Source organism: Thunnus albacares, chromosome 15, assembly GCF_914725855.1.
Source record: "Thunnus albacares chromosome 15, fThuAlb1.1, whole genome shotgun sequence".
Lineage (NCBI taxonomy): Eukaryota > Metazoa > Chordata > Actinopteri > Scombriformes > Scombridae > Thunnus > Thunnus albacares.
Genome location: NC_058120.1, coordinates 14514810 through 14534433, shown reverse-complemented (window position 1 = coordinate 14534433; position 19624 = coordinate 14514810). Strand labels below are relative to the sequence as shown.

General features: G+C 40.8%; 1 protein-coding gene across 1 annotated transcript; it reads left to right on the top strand.

Annotated features, from left to right (window-relative positions):
• The first annotated feature begins 1324 nt into the window (after positions 1-1324).
• pkdccb (protein kinase domain containing, cytoplasmic b) lies at positions 1325-10929 on the top strand. The gene is made up of 7 exons (XM_044375780.1): positions 1325-2031; positions 2845-2985; positions 4601-4872; positions 5242-5321; positions 5631-5738; positions 9411-9587; positions 9931-10929. Exons 1-7 carry the CDS (start codon positions 1414-1416, stop codon positions 10035-10037), a joined length of 1503 nt encoding a protein of 500 aa, XP_044231715.1. The 5' UTR covers positions 1325-1413; the 3' UTR covers positions 10038-10929.
• Positions 10930-19624: the final 8695 nt, after the last annotated feature.

The window sequence follows — 19624 nt, the reverse complement described above, 5'->3', positions numbered from 1 at the left end:
CTATTTCAAGGTTTTAAATGAGAGGCAGACACAGTTGGAGGGTGAATATCTTTATTTTCATCTCAAAGATGTAGCCTAATAAAAACTGATTCATACATGTGTCTGTTGGGTTGATTAAGTGTTTGATGAGAGAATCAGACTGATCTACAATCAATCTGATTATGTAAGGATATGGCCTTGTAGAGGCTTTATGCTTCATGCACAAGGGATGCAGTTGAAAGCTCTGAATACTAGTAAGTAGATCTTTGAGCTTAGATTTTCTTTACTATATACATGATCCTGTTTGGATTGTTGTTGTGCACCAGTGCCCCCAAATTCTAACAAAAGCCTGTTGTGTTGTTGGCATGCAGTTATCTGAGCTGCCTGAGTTGCAGCTGACACAGCTAATGCCTTATTGACTTCAGACACTGATTAACTTACACTGGTTAACTGCTCTGCCTGCCAAACACACACACACACACACACACAAGAAAAAAAATAAACACATACCCAAAACCTGACCGTAAACCCAGATACACACACACACATAATGAGAGGCTGCTGAGAAGGGGTTTGTCTTCTGGCTGGTAATGAGGCGACAGCCATTGTAATTTCCTGTGGCAGATCTCTGCCAGTAAGGGGTGATGCGAAGGGAAACGCTTCATTACAGCTCCAATGCTGCCTCAAGATCTGTAACACAGTTGGATAAATAAAGGTACAACAGGAAATACACCACGAGAGGCTGAGTGGAAACAAGGAGTACAAAAATGTGTTTATGTGTAAATTGGATTGCACTTTTTGGTGCCATTTCTTTCTGAACACATCAGTTTCTTAAGGTGAGAATAAAAAGGTGTTCTGCTGCCACCTGTTGGACAGATTGTGAAGGTGATACCAGTCCTCTACCTCCCACTGTGTCTACTTCACACTACAAAATAAATACATGCTGGTTGTTTGATGTGGAACAACATAATCACATTATCACTAATTGTATTTCGAGCTCAGTTAATCAGCATATAAACAGAACCACTTTGGCTATTTATGATCAAATTGTAAGTTCTAATTTAAACTTTTTTTTAAAAAAGTAAGTCTGTTTGAGTGTAAGTCTGTGTTCAATACAACATGTAGTATATTATCAGACTGTTGCATCTCTTTATACAGTCTGATTGCAGTTGTGAAGGCAGCTGTGTAAAAGTGCTTGAACATGCGGACTGAGTGACAACATGAGGTCGAGCTCTCCTGCAAAGTTGTTCAGCGGGTGTAAAGTTACGAGCGGACAGGACACACCTCTAGAGGGAGTTCCCGGGGAGGTGGAAACAAGGAGCTGATCACTTCTCCTGCAGAAAGTCAGAAGCCCTTTCACTTGTAGCGAGCGGTCGTCTCAGCCGGCGGCCGTGCGTCTTTTTCCCGCAGCAGTAGCCGTGCCACGAGAGGAAAATGCCCATAATGGGCAACTCTTTACGCGCGGCTGCCCTCCTGGCTTTCGTGGTGCTTTCTATTCTGGTGTCACTCTTGATTAGCAGCGTGCAGCAGTTTGGAGCCACAATATCTCACTTTTCCAATGCAACTCTTGCTGGTGATGAAGAGAAGTTTGCGTCGCTCCGCGGGGCGTTGAATTCCCAACTCAACGAGAGGCGCAAAGAAATTATCCCGCTGCTTTTATTCGATAATGATGATGATGAAAACGGACTACCAGGGGAAAGTCGACATTTTTCCCAACGTGATGAAGCACTAGAATCGAGTTTGGATTATAATCTGTGGAATGAAATCACACATGGCTCCAGAAAAGCGCATATGGATGAAATGGGTTGTGATTCTCTGGTGGACATGCAGGCGGTGGAGATCCTCGGCTCTGGATACACCAAACTGGTTGTCAAAGTGAATTTGGCTGGAGGTCAGCCCGTGGCGTTAAAACTGGTCAATGAGCAGGGCATAGATATGGGAAAGTGTGTGGAGGATTTTAAAGACCCTCAAGGCTGCCGTGAGCTCGTGTCTTACAAGTTGAAGAAAGAAATGGTGTTGTTGCAGAGACTGCAGCATCCAAATATCATAAAGGTAAAGAGCTGACTGCCTTCATTTTGTGCATCCATTTAAACTCTTTTTTTTTTATCCACTTGAGAAGTTTTACTGTCCAAATGCCAAAGCAACATTATGGAAAATATATAATTTAATTGCAAAGTTAAGGAATATATGAGAGATTCAAAACTCCTGCTCACTTTAAAGCACAACAGAAACATTATAGGAAAAATCCTGTGTGAATATTACTAAAATTTTCTAGAATTTCCCACTGCTCACATTTCCCTTTGTCTCGCACACAGTGAACTGCATGAAAAGCCTCCCTGGCTCTGCAGGACCTTCCCATGTAATTTAATTAAATTCACTGACCCTCTTCTGACCTTTTTGGGTACAGTTTTGCAAGAGCAGACAATGTGCCTCTGTCCTCTCTACTATCCCTGGTTGCATCTGAAACCCCCAGCGCTTATTCACTCAAACCATTATGGCCCAATCCAGAACTAGTTTGAAACTAAACGGATAGGTTTGCTTCTCACATCCAGCAGTTCTCCTCGACTGTGTGACAGCAGTGTGTCCAAAACAGCTCAATCGATTAATTTCATAGGGCTCATTCCCTTGGCAGGATAATGTGATTTTACTGTCACAAGTCTGCGCCGGAGAGAGCAAGGTTGGCAGAACATCATGTCCTTGCAGCTTACTTCTACGTTCAAGAGCTTTAAGACACTTTAGCCTGTTGCTTTCTCTAATTTCTGCAGTTTTAAAATCAGCAAAAAGTTGCAAGGTCTTCCTTCAGACAGTGCAGTCACACTGGCTCTGTTTTACTGCGACTAACCGCCGTTATTCTCCAACCCGCAGCTCAGAGGTCACTGTGCAGGAGATGCAGGAGGGCAGGGAGGAGGAGGACAAGGGGGAGGAAGAGTCACAGTCATTCTGGAGCAGGGGAATCCTCTCCAGATGATCCAGCTGCTCCAGAGCCCCTGGGAGGACAGATTCAGGGTAAGCACGATATACTACTGCTCTCAGCTGTTGAATACGCATGCTCTGTGCTTTATCCTTTACACTACACTGCACTCTGGGAGGCCGACTGTGTCTCTCACACATATTGCACGTAATACATGTGCAGCCCTCGCCTCTTGGCAGAAGAGATGGAGAATGAAAGACGAGGGAGGCGGACATTTGAAACTCCTGGAGGTCTGACATCTGTCCCTCAGTGTATTTGATCAGGCCATGGTTGGAATGGAGATGGGTCCTGGAGTTAATCCACTGCAGGCTAGGAATGTCATTTCATCTGATATACACACACACACACACACACAAAGCTCTAGCTCAACCCCATCGCAGGTATGCTCACAGTGGGAGTCAACAGAGGCTGAATTTACACTCCAGGGATCCAAGAGTGTGTGTGTGTGTGTGTGTGTGTGTGTGTGGGTGGGTGTGTTCACGCATGGATGTGTTTGAAAGAGAATGAAAGAGAAAGAGAGAGAATTAGTGGGAGGGAGAGAAAAAAAGAAGTCAGAACACGCATTCTTCTGTTTTTGGATTAGAAAGTGTAATAACAAATTCTGCAAGTATCATGTCAACTGCGGGGCCTCATGCAACATCACCCAAATAGCCGTTCATAATACCCCCCTCGAGCTGGGCGGCCTCTTTCAGTTTCAGCTACGTTGCATCTGCGCAGGCTACAGTAATCCGGGGGTGTTTGGTTTCACCCACCCCTGTTTTTACAGCACTTCGATCCCACCAAGTGACGTTCAGGAGACCCAGAGCATTACCTAACACTGCAGCTATGTTTGTAGTGTGACAGTCATTTCATGCTCTGTCAGTGCGTTGCTAATGCCTTTATTTTCCTTTTAGTAGCCCACTTATTTTTTTATTATAGGATTTAAAGAGTACTATAAAAACCGTCTCAGGAAATGGCTTGCAAGTGTGGTTGGTGAAAAGTCTTAAAAGCCACCAGCACTGTGTTTTTGTGAGACCGGAGGTTTTTATATTTTACCATTTTTAGCTATATAATGAAACTTAATTATATTGTCAATATGTCACTTTTTCAGGAAAAAACAAGTCAGTTTTAGCTTGAACACCACAATTTTTTTTTCAGTTATTCCAACTTTTTAGGTTTTTTGTTTGTTTGTTTGTTTTGTTTGTTGTTCCTAAAAGTTAAAGCACAAAAACTAAACCCAATATTGGAGCTAAAAGTTAGGCTTTAACTATAGACTATTTTAATCATTTAGTTGTTTTTTTTTTAATTATCAATTTAATATTTAATCTATTACATCGCTGAAAATTGTGAAAAAGTTTCCAGAGCCCTAATTTTCTCTGACCAACAGTACAAAACTCAAAAATATTTAATTTGAATTTAATTTTAAATGGGAAAAAAACAAAAAAACAGCAAATGCTAACATTGGAGAGATGCAACCAATGAATTACTTGCATGATTAATCAATTATCAAAATTGTTGCTGATTAATTTTCTGTTGATCAGCTAATTGTTTCACTACTAGTTACAAGTTCCTTGGAGTTACAATGATCTTACTCCGTGACTAAGTTTCAGTGCTCTTAAATAAATCATCAGTCCAGCTGATCAGGTTTTGGCATGTCTGGTCTCCTCCCAGGTTTGTCTGGACCTGGTCAGGCTCCTCCACTTCCTGTCCCAGTCTCCACTGGGCTCTGTGGCTCTGCTGGACTTCCAGCCCCGGCAGTTTGTTACCGTTTCGGGTGAGCTAAAGCTCACAGACCTCGACGACGCCAGTGCAGAGGAAACTGCGTGTCAGACAGACGCCGACTGCTCCCTCCAGTTTCCACACAGAAATTTCACTCTGCCCTGCTCGGCTCGGGGAGTGTGTGAGGGCTTGAATGAGAAGATGAACATTTACAACGCCTACAGGTAAAAAGCTAAAAGTGACAGTTTTACTACATGATAAATGTGCGATTGATGATGGAGTGTGAAGCGGCTGCACGGCTGATTGCTTAAATACAGGCCCAGCTGACACCTAAAATGTTGTTGATAGCAAAGACATACAGCTGGAAGTTTGTGGTTTTGATGGAGAAGGTGTGATGAATAAATTGGTAGTTTCAGTGGAAAAAAAAGTCTTTTCCCTTTAAAAAGCCTTCAGATTTTTGACAGCTTTATGGACTTGTGTTTGTTTTAACACCAGTGTGAGACAAGTCATGTTCTGTGGGGACTATGTGACGGGGCTTGTCTGTCTGTCTGTCTTTCTGTCTGACTGACTGAGTTGTCTTTGCTTGGCCCCAGGTATTTTTTCACCTACCTGCTGCCTCATCAGGCCCCGTCTGGCCTCACACACCTGGTAGACCACATCATGAACTCCACAGGTGAGGATGAGAGACGTTTTGACATGACAGGATGTTAACTATTGAAGATCAGAAAGCAAATCATTCGGTTATTGTAGTTGTGTAATGACATGCCCTTTTCCTTAAGTGCCTCATTTAATGAGCTCAACAGGATGCTTCATGACATGTAAAACAAGGTAATGAATACAAGTTGTTATCTGTTGAAATCACACAGCTGGGATTAGACAGGAGAGCATAGCGAGGAGAAAACAAATCATCCATATTGGCTGACTATTACTTTATGCCTTCAGTCACTTCGTTTACCAGACTGAATGCATTGTGTGTGTCTAGGGGAGCTGAAAGCTGACATCAATCAGACGCTGGAAGCCTTTGAACACATCCTCCTCCTCTACAAGTCTGGCCTGCACCTGGACAACCTGCCTCCATCAATAATCAGAGGTAAGAGCTTTTGGAATGAAAGCTGCTTCTTATAAAGTACAGTGGGCTCTCTTGTAGACCCCTTTCTCCTCGGAGAGAATGCCTAGCCCTTTTTTTTTTTTTGATCCACTTTCAGAGAAAGAGGCAGACAGTCTACACCCCTGTTTTCATTTTGTATCTTTAAAAAGTGAAGGGGGGGGGTAGTAGGTGGGTGTTTCTCCCGCTCCGGCTGTTTTGACAGGTTTATTAGGCAGCTGGAATGAGAGGACAAAACCAACAAAGTGGGATTAATCCTGCATGTCTCTGGCTCAGAAAGCACAGTCGGCGTTCATTTAAAAAAACAGTACAGGGACTGGCACACACAGAGAGTTTTGCTTCTCAGGAAAGTCACCTAGAGATTTTTTTTCCTGCATGCTTTTTCCTTCATTCATTTAAATAAGAATGATTTTACTTTACACATAGTTTTTTCCATTTCAGAATATCCATACAGGGTTTTTTTTTTTTTTTTTCAAACTTACCGTCCCGCTTTTGTATTCTCTCCATATAAGCACCGAAAGTCCTTCACTTTTCTTCCCTTCAGCTCGCCACGACTCCACTGCAAACCCCTCACCCCCTCCCTCCGTTCCTCTCAGCTCTATGAAATATTAATAACAGAATGACTTGGTTGCCTTCCTGTGGTGAGATTTTCCATCCCCCCAGATGCTGGACTGTTTATATAGCAGCACTTTGTGAATTTAATCACAGATTCAGGGTAAAGAGGCCCGGGCGCTGTGGCTGACACCAGAAAGGAATGTTTTAGCTTAACAAGGAGGTGCAATGAGTCAACCCTGCTGCTGAGTGTGTGTGATAAGACCTGCAAAAAATGTGTTTGGATATTATTTTTCCATATTGTGGGTTAAGCTAGAAACGGGTATGTTTCTGTGTGGTGGAAGAAGCCTGGTCACACTTTTTTTTGTCGTTTTATAGTTTAGTTTAGTTTAGTTATTTCCAAAGTTAAAGCAATAATTCAAAACTTTGGGAAATACACTTATTAGATTCCTTTCCGAGAGTAATATAAGAAGATGTATACCACACTCTCATGTTTGTCTGGCTAACCAGCTGCTGACTGTAGCCTTGTGTTTTTATCCAAAGGGAACAAAATCTGTACCGCTAAATTCTGGTACATAACACCACCTAAAATCACAACTTGTTGCTTTAAAAATTTGTTTTTTGATGGGATTAAACAAACCAAGACTTTTGAGAATTTTGTGAGCTCCAGAGGTGCTAGTAGGTGTTTTTTTTACCTATGGACAAAGCTAGAACAGTCTTTATGCACAGCTAAGCTAACCAACTGCTGGCTGATTATATATATATTTATTAGTCTTCTCATTTAATTCTCTGCAGAAAGCAAATAGTAGTTAGTGTATTTCCCAAAATGTCAAACTATTGCTTTAAAGGGACAGTTCACCCCAAAATCAAAAAAACATATTTTTCCTTTTACCTGTAGTGCTATTTATCCATCTAGGTCATTTTGGTGTGAGTTGCCAAGTTTTGGAGATATAGGCCATAGAGTTGTCTGCCTTCTCTTGAATACAATGGAACCGGATGGCACTTAGTTCATGGTGTTCAAAACACCAAAAAAATATATATTTGAAAAACTCAACAGCAATGTCAGCAGACCTTGTTGACAGCAGTTTCATATAGGAACTATTTACTTTCTATCGAACTACACCCGCCAACCGTCTCTCCGCGCAGAAGGAAGCATGCATCTGCTCTAATGGTTGGTGGGTGTAGTTCGGTAGAAACTGGAATGAACTGTCGCTTTAAATGATTAAACAATCAGAGGAGAAAAACAAAATCACAGATTGTGCAATTGTGTATTAAAAAACACATGGGCTCATTAACAGGTCTCCCCTAAAAAGAGAAAAAAAATCAGAATGGCAGCCAAAGACACAACTATGCTTTATAAAAGAGGCCAAGAGGAACATATTGTAGTAATATATGTGTGTGTGTGCACGTGTGTGTGTGTGTGTGTGGGAGAAAGACACTTATCAGGTCCCAAGTCTTAATTTGAAATTGCTGACAGATGTAGATTCATTGGTAAAGTGGATGTAACTTTTCCACAGCTGAGATCATCTGGGATTTGATGGAGGAGCGCTGAGTCTAAGTTTCTTAAAAGGGCCGGTGTTCAGTTATGTGGCAAAGGCAAAAAGACAAAGAGTGAATTCATTTAAAAGTAAACTCTACAGGTCAAGCGGAAAAGATTCTGGACACTAAAATAAATAAGAAATATGTTTGACAATCTGTATATTATTATGAGAGGAAGACAGTTTCCTGTCCTTCATCTTAAACACAAAGAGTTTATATTCATACGTCTCTGTCTCCTCGACAGCTGAAGCCAGCCACCCTTTAGCTCCGCAACAGGCCTCATTTTTCTCTCCCCAGAGAAGGATCCTCTAAACACTCCTTTTCCTTGTTCCCTTTTCTCATACCCAGAAGGCAGATCCTCGTGTCTTGTTCCTCTTAACAATACCCACACATACACACACATACACACACACACACACAGACACACACCGGCTCCTGCCATTTAGGAAGGTTAACAGTTTGTAACAGTGTGCCTCCTCCATACAGACTCACAGACGAGGCTTTTGTCCTGTTCTAGTGTGTGTGTGTGTGTGTGTGTGTGTGTGTGTGTGTGTGCAAGCGTATGTGTGCATGCCTCTTTCTCGTGGCTTCTGCTAATGTGCAGCAGATGATTTAAAGCCAGATCCACAAGACGTCTGACTGAAAGAATTATAATGATGAATGTAAGACAAATGTTGGGGAGGAGAAAGGTGAAGTGATTTTTTTTTTTTTCAGTTCATTGTGAAAGAACTGAAACAGATTTTTTTTTTTTACATAGACCAACATGGACTTAGAAGGTTCTTGGTAACAATATGTTTAAATGAAGGAAGAATTAATAAACTTAGTGTCCATCTTTTTTTTTTTTAGTACACTGTGAACATGTACAGTATGTGGATGTAGGAAAATATTTCTGGGTGTCCGGGCTATGACGTTGCAAAAACTCTGTTTAAATGATTGCTTTTTAGTTTTTCTCATACCAAGAACACATCCCCCATTTGTTAAAAGATGTGATATTCTATATTTTTGTTATTGTCAAATCAACAAATTAATGTGCTCCTGCTTATCGTAAGGAAGAAACACGTTGGCCAATCCTGCATGCTGCTTCTAACTGATGGTTTTTTTTGGGCAACAGTGGGGCTTTATGGCACAGAGGAATTAGCTTTTTCATGCTTTGGCTACACAGATAATACTAGTTAGTCGGATCAAATCATTGTTGTTTGTGGTCTTTTCATGGAATTTGTTGAAAATAAGAAAAATATGGAATATCACCAGACTTAACTAACTGGATCCTGCTGTTGCCAGCAAGTGGCCACTAGACATTTTGATCAGTGTAAAACCACTGAATTGAGTTCATATATCTTTAAGCTTTTTAAAGCTGTCAGTCATAACCACAGTAATTCTCCTTCTACGTCAGTAGAAGCTTTGAAACCTCTTTGTTGTTCTTATCTGAATTCTCTTCTTTCGATGCTGTTCTGTATCAGTTTCCCCGCAGGGATCATTCAACTTTCATCTTGTCCTCAGCGAGTGCTTCAAAAATCATTCAGTAGCCTCTTGTATTGAAGTGGCATCTCCTCCTCTTGTGTTTAGATTACACCATGATGCGAGGCATGGGGACCTCTGGGAATGTGGAGTACCGCTGCTGGCCGTCCTACAGCCAGCAAGGCTGCGTGCTGTCGGTCCACAGCGCCAGAGAGGCAGCGTACATCTGTAATTCTCATTCTCAATGCAGCAGCTTCAGTCTGAGTGGACACAAAACCTGGACGGGTTAGTAAAGCCGCAAATGAACTACTTTCTTTCTTTTTCTTTTTTCTTTTTTTTTTTTGCAAGTTCTCCACTCCCTTCTGCTCTGTTATCTGATACACAAGTCTGAGAAATGTTATGGTTTCCCAGCTCGCTCTAGTCTGAATAAAACGTACTACTTAAATTAAAGAGGTTTCATGGACAAACAGGGAAAATGCTCCACACTCAGCTGCTACTTCTTTAATCTGTTGATGAAGCTTTTAAAGTAGGAATGTATAGTTATTGTGATCATCAAGTCAGAACATGTTCCTTGTTAGTGTTGCTGACTTGTTAAACATTTTCCTCTCATCTGTTTTCCTGCTTTTAGGTCGCCTCCTGGCCTCTTTCAGGAGCAGCTTCAGTCATCTGGTGCCTGATGGGACATCGGAGGTGTATGTGAAGAAAACCAAAACTCCTGAAACTTCTACAGTGTGACGTGAGGAACGAGCCTGTTTCTGGAGTTATTAACAGAGTGGGACAAGGGGTAATGCAGCCGGCGATGTGAAGCAAAGCAAAATGTTGCGCTTAAGATGAGAACTGTGTCCTCCTCGGAAACATGTCGAATGCAGCTCGGCTCTGTGATTTGCAGGAGGAGCGTAGAGGCTGGGCTGAGGAGAAGGCGTTTGAAGTGAGGCAAGTGAATGTGATGTATTTATAGGGCTTCTGCTCAGTGACTGTTTGATCTGCCTGCCAGCTCACTGCCTCTGCCAACTACTATTTAAAGGGATTTCCCTTCAGGTACAATTAAGGAGGGGAGAGCCTTGTGCCCTCGCCATGTTTTTTTTTTTTCTACCTTGTCTTTATTTTCCCATGTGTGTTGGCTTTTGTTGCAAGGCAGAGTCACCATAGTAGGATTTTTTAAGCCAAAGAGGCAATAAGAACAGCCGCTGCAGCTCGGCGTTTGAAGCCTGAGGACGAGAAAAGAAAACAAGCTCTTATACAAATACACTTTGATGTTAATGCTCTGAGGTTGCATCTGTTCTTTCATGGTTCCCTGGCTTAGCTGCGCTGTGGTATGAGACGGCAACAAGCATGTAAGCATATACACATCAACAATGAGCAACGATGATTAAAACCATTCCAGAGCAGTCTGTCCCTGCATACTTTTGTAAACATAGTTTATAGTGTTTAGTTCATTAATATTTATATGATCAAATGAAATGTAATTGTTCTTACATGATTGTGCATTATAGTTTATGTGCACCTTGTGGGTGAAACCTTTATTTTCAATGAAAAATTATTCACTTCAGTGTTTTTTTTATACTTCACTTATTGTAACTGTACAGTTTTACAATTTGTAATTTTATAAATGTATTGTTTCTACTTATTTTTTGCTGTCGTGGTCATTTTTATTGTATTAAGTGTAACTATAACTAACAGCCTGTTTTTTTTCTCATTAGCACCTTTGTGTGTGTCTGTGTGTGTCTGTGTGTGTGCGTGTGTGTGTGTCTGTGGGGGAGGTGAAACTTGCATGTCTATACTGACTTGGTTTTGTGTGTGTGTTTAAGTCCTTTATCTGCTTGCATGCCCCCACATCTACAATCTGCAGCCCATCTGAATAGGTGAGACTGCAAACCTACAGAGCTCCGCAGAGTTTGCACAATACCAAAGGAATGCATTCAAATGCCCTGTCATGCTGGGCTCATTATGAGCCTTAATTAATACTTGTAAATGAGCTTACTTACCGTCCCTTTCTCATGGTGAGAGAGGGGGCATTACTGTAAGACAAAGGCAGTCATCAAGACAATCGGAGCTTAATCTGCGGTTTGCACACGAATGGGCTTGCCATCTGTGCCTGCCAGGAGGAGCCTGGTGAGGTTGAGATAAGGGCAGGAGTGCAGGGTGGCAGGCAGAAGTATTTGTAAGGTCAGGACTTCTGGCATCAAGATTCAACAGTCACAGAGTTTGTGGTGGAAGAGAAAGAGCAGACCAAATACCTGTGATGTCCTGACACAACCCAAAGACTTTTTTCTTGTCATCTCCCACTCTTCACATGTTCCCTGTTGCATTTGTAAAGACAGAAACGATCAATAACTTAAATGGTGATGATCATATGACCCAGTCTCAAATAAGAAACAAATTACCCGCTCTTGGTCACATTGAAACATAAATCTTTTTAATGTTCAATTATGTTTAAATTGACCAACATCTTCGCCAAGACATTTTCTAAACCATGAAGAGAGGAAAATTGAATTACAAGAGTTAAAGTATAGTACAAATATCTTTGAATGTGGTGACTTCTTTGCCTCTGACTTGAAAGGACATGTCCTGTCTACAAATTACACTTTTATGGCTGAGACACTGGGGAGGCCTCAGGGTCCTCTTTGCCTCATGTTGGCCCCTTGTTGTCTGGACAAAGCTGGCTGATTAGAGTCTGATTATGGAGATAAGGAGTCTGAGTCAGATTAGATAAGACCAAACCAACTCACTGGGTTAACACAGCAAGACGGACTAGAAGGACTGGTTGCATGGTTGGGAAAGAATCCCCCACAGTTGTGTCTGTTTTATCTGTGCCAGAGTAAATATACCTAAAACCCGACTGGAAGAACTACAGATCGTTACAAAAACCTGAACACAAAAACCAACATTAAACTTGTTAGATTGTTTTATTTCTCCAGTGCACATATGTAGGTTAGGACTCAGCAGTAATATCTCAGTAATTTAGAAAGGCAACAAGATGGTAAATGAATGGTCGGCTAATATAGGCTAAGTCATTTAAAGGATGAAAATTTGGGGAAATTTGCTTTCTTGTCGAGCAGTAGATGAGAAAATGGATACCATACTTTCATGTCTGTATGGTAAATATGAAGCTACAGCCAGCAGCTGGTTAGCTTAGCTTAGCATAAGACTGGAAACAGGGAACCAGCTATATTGTATTTGTGGTATTTGCAAAACCACAACTTTTTTTGTTCACTTTGGTTTTTGTACAGACTAAAACAAATGTGAAATTATGTGTTTGTTAGTGAGTGTAAGAGCTGCTAGTAGGCTGATTGTTAAACTTTGGAAAGAGCCAGGCTAGCTGTTTCCCCCTGTGTCCAATCTTTATACTAAGCTAAGCTAACCACCTCATGGCTGTAGCTTTAGTGTCAATCTTTTCATCTACCTTATCTGACAGTCAGTGTATCATCCCAGAAATGTCCAGCCATTCCTTTAAAAGTAGCTGTAAACTGGTCATGTTCCATAACTTTCCAACAAGCTACTCACAAATAAGATAATACAGAACATATCCCAGTTTCTTTCAGTAATAGGCTTTAATTCATTGAAGCTTCCAGCTGGGGTTCATCCTCCTCCACATCAGCTCAGAGAATAAAACGTCTGGCGTCTGACTGGTTTGTCTTGGCACTGTTTTTGACAGAACTAACGGATGTTCTGGCTTCGTTTGAGGCTTGCACATGTTGTTTTATGCTCAAATGTTTTGAAGCGCATCACGCATGCAGAACGCTGATAGATTAATTAAATTACTCAGTTGGATGTATATTCACTGCACAACAATGCGTCTTTCTTCATATTCAGGTTTTTTGGAGAGCCTGAGGTTGGTGAATCAGCCCCTGCGGTTGTTTGAGAGGAGGTCTTCACAGCATAGTTTTTGTATTCTCAGTTAAGTCTGAAAGTATTCCCTTTCTTCCCCTGACTCTGTTTATTTAGCTGGAAAAAATGGGTGGAGGTTTGAAGGTTGAGCTACTCTGAGCCTCTTTTTGTTTATTTTGTTATGAAAGTCACATTTTGTTTAGGGATGTTTTCATTTTTGCATCGCGGTGAAACATTTAAAATGATCATATGCTGTTCTCATGTTCATGTGTGGTACAGTCTTCCTCTGTTTTTAACCGTGTAATTGACAAGTTGCTCTTTTTTAAAGGTTCAGGGAAGGAGAGGGGGAGGAGAAAGTCTGTGTTTTTTTACTCAGCTCCATACCCCTCCATTTCTGTTTTTTTTAGTTTCCAGTTTCACCCGACTTGTTTCCGTCGGGTTTTATTCATGACCTCCATCTGGAAATAATATATGTTCATGAAAACAAGCCATCAGCAATTTTAGGGAAGAGTCTGTGTGTGTGTGTGCATATGTGTGCATGTGCAGGGAGGGGACATTAGGGCCTCTTCTGCGGAGTTCAGGCTCCTCTAAGGAACCACCGATGTAACAGTGTTAACACAGTGAGAAAGACGTCTATGACTTAGCTAAGAACCAAAGCCTCCATCATCCTCTCTTAAAATCCTACGGCAATGCATTTGTGGTCTGGCTAAAGTCTCTGATTCAAATGTAAAGTTAGTCATCAAATGTTTGAAACCGCAGCTGCTGGGAGAAATTATGTGTCAGACAGGTCTTTGGCAAAGTGTTTGACCTTGGCTCAGACTAGAAATATGCATTAACTCAATGAAAGCCTGCATAGTTCTGCAGGAAAGAAGATCTGGCTTGTGTTTGAGCTGCTTGCAGGAACGTATGCAGCCTGTGACGGAGAGATAGAGCAGATATTCACTCGACTCCAGGCTCACAGAACACCTCTGTGCCTGTCTGCTGCCTTGGCTGCGGCACACAAGAGACCGGCCGGTCACACCTGAGAGCCTCTGAAGAGTAGCCAGACATTTAGCCGCTCTGTCCCCAGCACAGAGGCCTCTTAGTTTGCAGGACACTGTCTGTATATCTAACTAACTATTTGTCAGTCTGCCTGTCTGCCTGGAGCCGATACAATCTCTTTTAAAGCCATAATGGCTTTAGCAGGCCCTGAAGGAGAGGGAGCGAGTAGGTGTGTGTGAGGAGAGGTTTTCATTTCTGCCTGTCTGCGTTGGGGTGGGGGTGTGGCTGGATCATGTTTTAAAAGCCCTGAAGTTAACCCCAGTCAAAAGGTTTATGCCTATACCACTAAAGCCACAGAAGCATCTTGAAAGGTGTAATAGCTCTGCGTTGTATCCAGTGACATCTCCATGGACCCACTGCATAGTTTCCTGGCGTATGATAAAACAGATTACTGCAGTGTTGAACAAAAACGGAGATAATTAAAGGATTTTTCATTTTTTCATTTACCAAGCTGCAACAGCAGATTCACATTTAGCTTCAACACATATTTCACAAAAGCCTGAAAATACTTAATTTATGTGGTGTTCAGTGTTTAGTCTGAGTGTCTGTGGTGTTATTGCAAAACTTTTTTGGTTATGAGATCCCCACATGTTCTGCTGCCTTGCATTCCCTCCCACTACATCCAAGCAGCAGCAGTCCGATTCATTTTTCTTTTGAAAGAAAGACAGACCTCTCTTCCTCACCAGTCATCCATCATATGGAGGCTCTGGAGCCTCCTTTCACCCCACCCATCCTCCTCTGCACTGCCGCTGGTCTCCCCTCTCTCTGAAACACTCCTTCAGCCCAAAACCTCGATAGCCTTACTATTAATTTAGGCCTCCGCCGCTGCTGTTAAAATTTTCCACTTCATACACAACTCCAACCTTCCATCGGTGTCCTCCTCCTGCCAGTCTTCCACTATTCCCTTCTTCTTCCAAGTCACAGCCCACAACTTCTATGAAGCATCTGGAGTTTCCCCTGACTTTCAGCTGGCTGAGACCTGAGGGCAGGGCTGCTGAGGACCAGGAACTGCGGTTTGTGTGTATGTGTTGCTGCCTACCACTGCTGTTCAAATCAAAGTGGCTGCCTTTTGTTGCATGCTCAGGAATCCCCTCCGTCACACCTCGGTCGTTTCCCAGCATGGGGGGGGTCTCTTGCCCCAAGGCAGAGGAAGACTTCCTCCTCTATAGTTAATCTTCTAGGCTACTACAAATACATCCTTTGACCACCCTTCTGAGTTATAGGATTATACTCAAAGTGTATTCAACACTTTTAATTTTGATAACATTACAAAGTCTTCAAACATAAACAAGTTTAACCATTTTCTTAATTTTTCTCATGACAGCTATGATGAAGTATAAGCCTATAAGGAAAAAAGCACATCAGAATTATTATCGGAATAAATAGTAGTACTTTCTTTTTCCTGCTATTTGATGTCTTTATTTTGGCTTTTTATATGTGTCTTACTGTATTTTTAAAGTTGGATACAGTATACAGCAGTAATCCTGGGTGGAATAGGCCAAACTTTTGGTATGACTAGATAAAAATTAACTTAAGTTACTGATTATAACTACAATTGCAGAAGTTGTTTGTATTCTCTCTCTCCCTTTGGCACAATTAAAGTGCAGTTTCAACAGCCTTGTTCAGGTTGTTAAACCTGTGGAGAGCCGTGAACTGCAGCTCTTTGCCACAAGTCCCCAATTTGGGTTCTGCCCACACGGTCATAAAACAGTTAGTGGAATCATTCGGAGGCTGTTAGATTTAACACTATTAAGAGTTCATTAGTACCTGCATACACAACTGCTGCTGCCATAGGAGGATCATTAACATACAGCCATTAAATGGGTATTTTTACACATATTAATTAAGTTCCCCTTTGGCTATCACCTGTAAAAAAAAATCAGTGGGATTTATTTTAATATATACACACATTTTAATTCACTCTTGTATATGAGTACATTACTGTTGTTTGATATGAAGCAGTCCAAACAACACAGGTTTAAATTTAAACTGCAGGTCTTAAACTGAATAATTATATCCTGCGTAATTACAATTAATTAATATCAAAATAATTAAATTTACATTTAAATGCTAATATAAATATTGATTAAAAAACTATATAATGATAATTAAAGGACTTCTATTAAAGGTATTCTGGCTGTAAATAGAGTTTTCTAATATTATTCTCAGAGCTTTAAAGACTTTAAAACCTTAAATAACATGAGACTCCTGAATATGTAGCACTATAACACACCAACACATAAAGATTACACTGCATTTATGTGCATAACATGATGAATATCAAAGTACCTGCTACAGTATATGTCTACAACACAAAAATTGATCTGCAGATAAAAAACAACAAAACAAAACATCAGGATGAAATTATATTTACATCAATATATAACATTAAATAATTAAATGTTCATTAGGACTATATGTCTACATGATATTAAACATCTGGCTAATTAATTTGAATAAATCTGTCATTAATCTTAATGTATACAGGCATTAATTTTGTACTTAAGTACACAACACTGAGAGACTAGATAACAGTTTAAATCAGCCACGTCTAATTACACATAAACACGGCTAGAAGACAAGCGAAAAGAGACAGTCTATACCCAGGAAAAATAATTAGGGCTGCAGGTAACTTGATGTCAAGGTGGACATGTGAACTGGAGAAAGTGGCAGCAAGTTGTAGAGTGACAATGAAAATAGACAGAACTTGCCAGACACAGGGGAGGGGAGAGAAAGAAAAACATCTCAGTTGACAGAGATTTAGCTACCGTAGAGGTCGACTAAACATGGAGAGAGAATAACATTTTCTTATGGTATCATGACAAAGTAGCTTAATAATAGGCAGCACCATACACTCTTTTTTTTATTTAGTAAGGGTGATTGACACAGTTGACCATGTACAACTCGCAGATACAAATCAAAGAGTGTAAATTTAGTGAATTTGTCCTCTGAATTTGTAGAAATTACCAAACATGTCTCACAAGGATCCATGTTGGATCCCATTTTATTTCCTATATAAATAATATGTCCTTAATCCTACATGATAGCATCATTTATTTCTATGCTGATGACATGGTTTTGCCGATTTTGTAAAGCTGGCGATTTAGAACATATAGTGCATATTACCGTTCAGAAGTCAGTTAACATGTTAAACACTTAAACTGATTAAACCAAATATTTTCAGAATTGTAAATAATCATATAAAATCATATTTACATCTCTGATTGTCACATATTTAACATGTTTTATATCATACTGGATATATTTTGGCATTTGGCTTGATAAGTTGCTCAAGTTGAAAGGTCAACAAATGTAACACTTATTAATTATACAGAAACCAACTTTGTTTTTCTGCTTTCTATAATGATCTACCACCTTTTGATGCTGTTTATCATTATACTCTTGGTGTTACTCACCATGTCTTATACACAATGGCCTTCTTTGTGCATAGAGGATAATAACATTGCTATTTTTTTAATATAAATCCAGTCGTCACAAGGTTCCTCCAGCCCTCACTTGTCTGATGTGTTGGAAAGTCATTTCCCACAATACTCAATCATCAGAATGACTCATATGTTATTAAAGTTCTATTGTAAAACTCTCAGCTACTTTTTCATCACCTTTTATTACCATTTGATGGCTTCTAATTTCTCTTGATTGTTCCTTTCACTGTTGTCAGTGTCTTTTTGCTGAAGTAGCAACTTTTAATCTCACAACCTGTTTTATCACTTTTTTGTGCTCTTATTTCTTCACTCATTGCTTCATTGTAACATGACACTATTAAAAATGAGGGATCATCCTGATCCTGATCATCCTGGCTTTGCTGGATAAAAGTAATGTTACAGAATTGAGTTTTAAATTGTAAATGTGACTGGCTGATACCATTCTTCTAAAGGTGTGTGTACTTCAGCAAACAGGTAGCATAACATCACTCTATTGATGTATATAAATATTTTCTCAGATTTTCTGCTTCTGCCTGACTTTTCCCAGTGACCTGGTTTCTTGTGTGCATGTTAAAATACCAATGCAAGATAAACCCGAAAAACTCATATTAAACCACTTAACAATCTAATTAAGCATAATTTGGGCACCATTTTGGACACTGTGTAGTCTATTACCTCAACCGAAGTAATTGCATTTAATAGTCACAGTGGTGGATGCTCCACTTTCTGTTTGCCAGAGCGAGAGGGGTCAAGAGACCTTTATGGTGTGAAGGTTTGGGTTACGTTTGCAAAAGGACCCTCAAGCTCTTCTGCAAACAAGAGTTGGAGATCAAACATCAAAGCAAAGCTGGCCCCGGTGTGAAGGCAGGGGTGCTGTGATGGGGGGGGGGGGGGGGGGGGGGGGGGGGTCACTGACAGGTCCTGAGGACAGATAACGGAGCAGGAAACCCTCCTACATCTCATCCCCCTGTGTTCTCTCTGAATCTCAAGATAACCCCGGTCGCTGGTCCTAAATCCTAACCTCTCTGACACTAGTGTTGCTGGACAACTATACCATCTGACCCCACTTAATCACATGCTGGACCTTTCCCTCGTGATAATCCTCCCAGTCAAGTGACAAAGGGTCAGCTGAGCAAGCTGAAAAGTAATTCAGGAACTAGTTTACGGAAAGGTTGGCGGTGAGCTTAGTCAAAGCTGCACAACGTTAAGTATGTTCTGAGGGACATTTGTACGCACAAGTGGGGCAGTAATCTGCACAGAATTATGAAGTGCCTGGCAAGCTCTTTTCTTTGTCTCCTCTGTTATGAAAGGCTTCAGCAGGAGAACTGAAGCCGGCTGTGGTCTTTTATTCTCCTGCTTTCCTCCTTCGGTGTTTTCACTGATTCTTCTTTTTTATGTTGCCTCTTAACTTCTTGTCTCTCTACCCTTCCACTAAAAAGATAACTTCATTTCTGCTTTTCTGTGTGCTTGTCTGTCTGTGTTTGGTAGACATTGGCGACTCTACTGATAAACATGGCCCCTGGTTTATTTAGAAGAAGAAAAAAAAACAAAACATTGAGATTAACATAAGTTGTCAAGATTGCAGTCTTGAGTCGCTTGACCCTGGAAATTTCTTGGTATCCAGGCCACTTAAAGAACTGGAGACAACAAAGGATTTCTCCTTATGAGAGGGAGTTACTATTTAATGAGACACCAGCGCCCCTCACAGGAATCAAAAGCTACTACAGCTGACCCCCCAAAAATACAGAATCTTGCTGGAACAATGCCAGGTTTTGGCCAACCTGCCTTCCAGTGGATAAGAAGTTCACTAGAACTTTCTGTTATCTGCAAAAGGCTGATGAGATAAGGAGAAGAGGCAAGAAAAATATGATGGAAAACATCTGTGGCTCTGAAAATATAATTGTGAGTGTGTCACGAGAGAGTTAGGCCTTGTTTTGTTGCAGGCTACATGAAAAGAAAACAGTTTTCTTAGTTTTATTATATTTTAATGGTGTGATAAGTGTTGTAGAC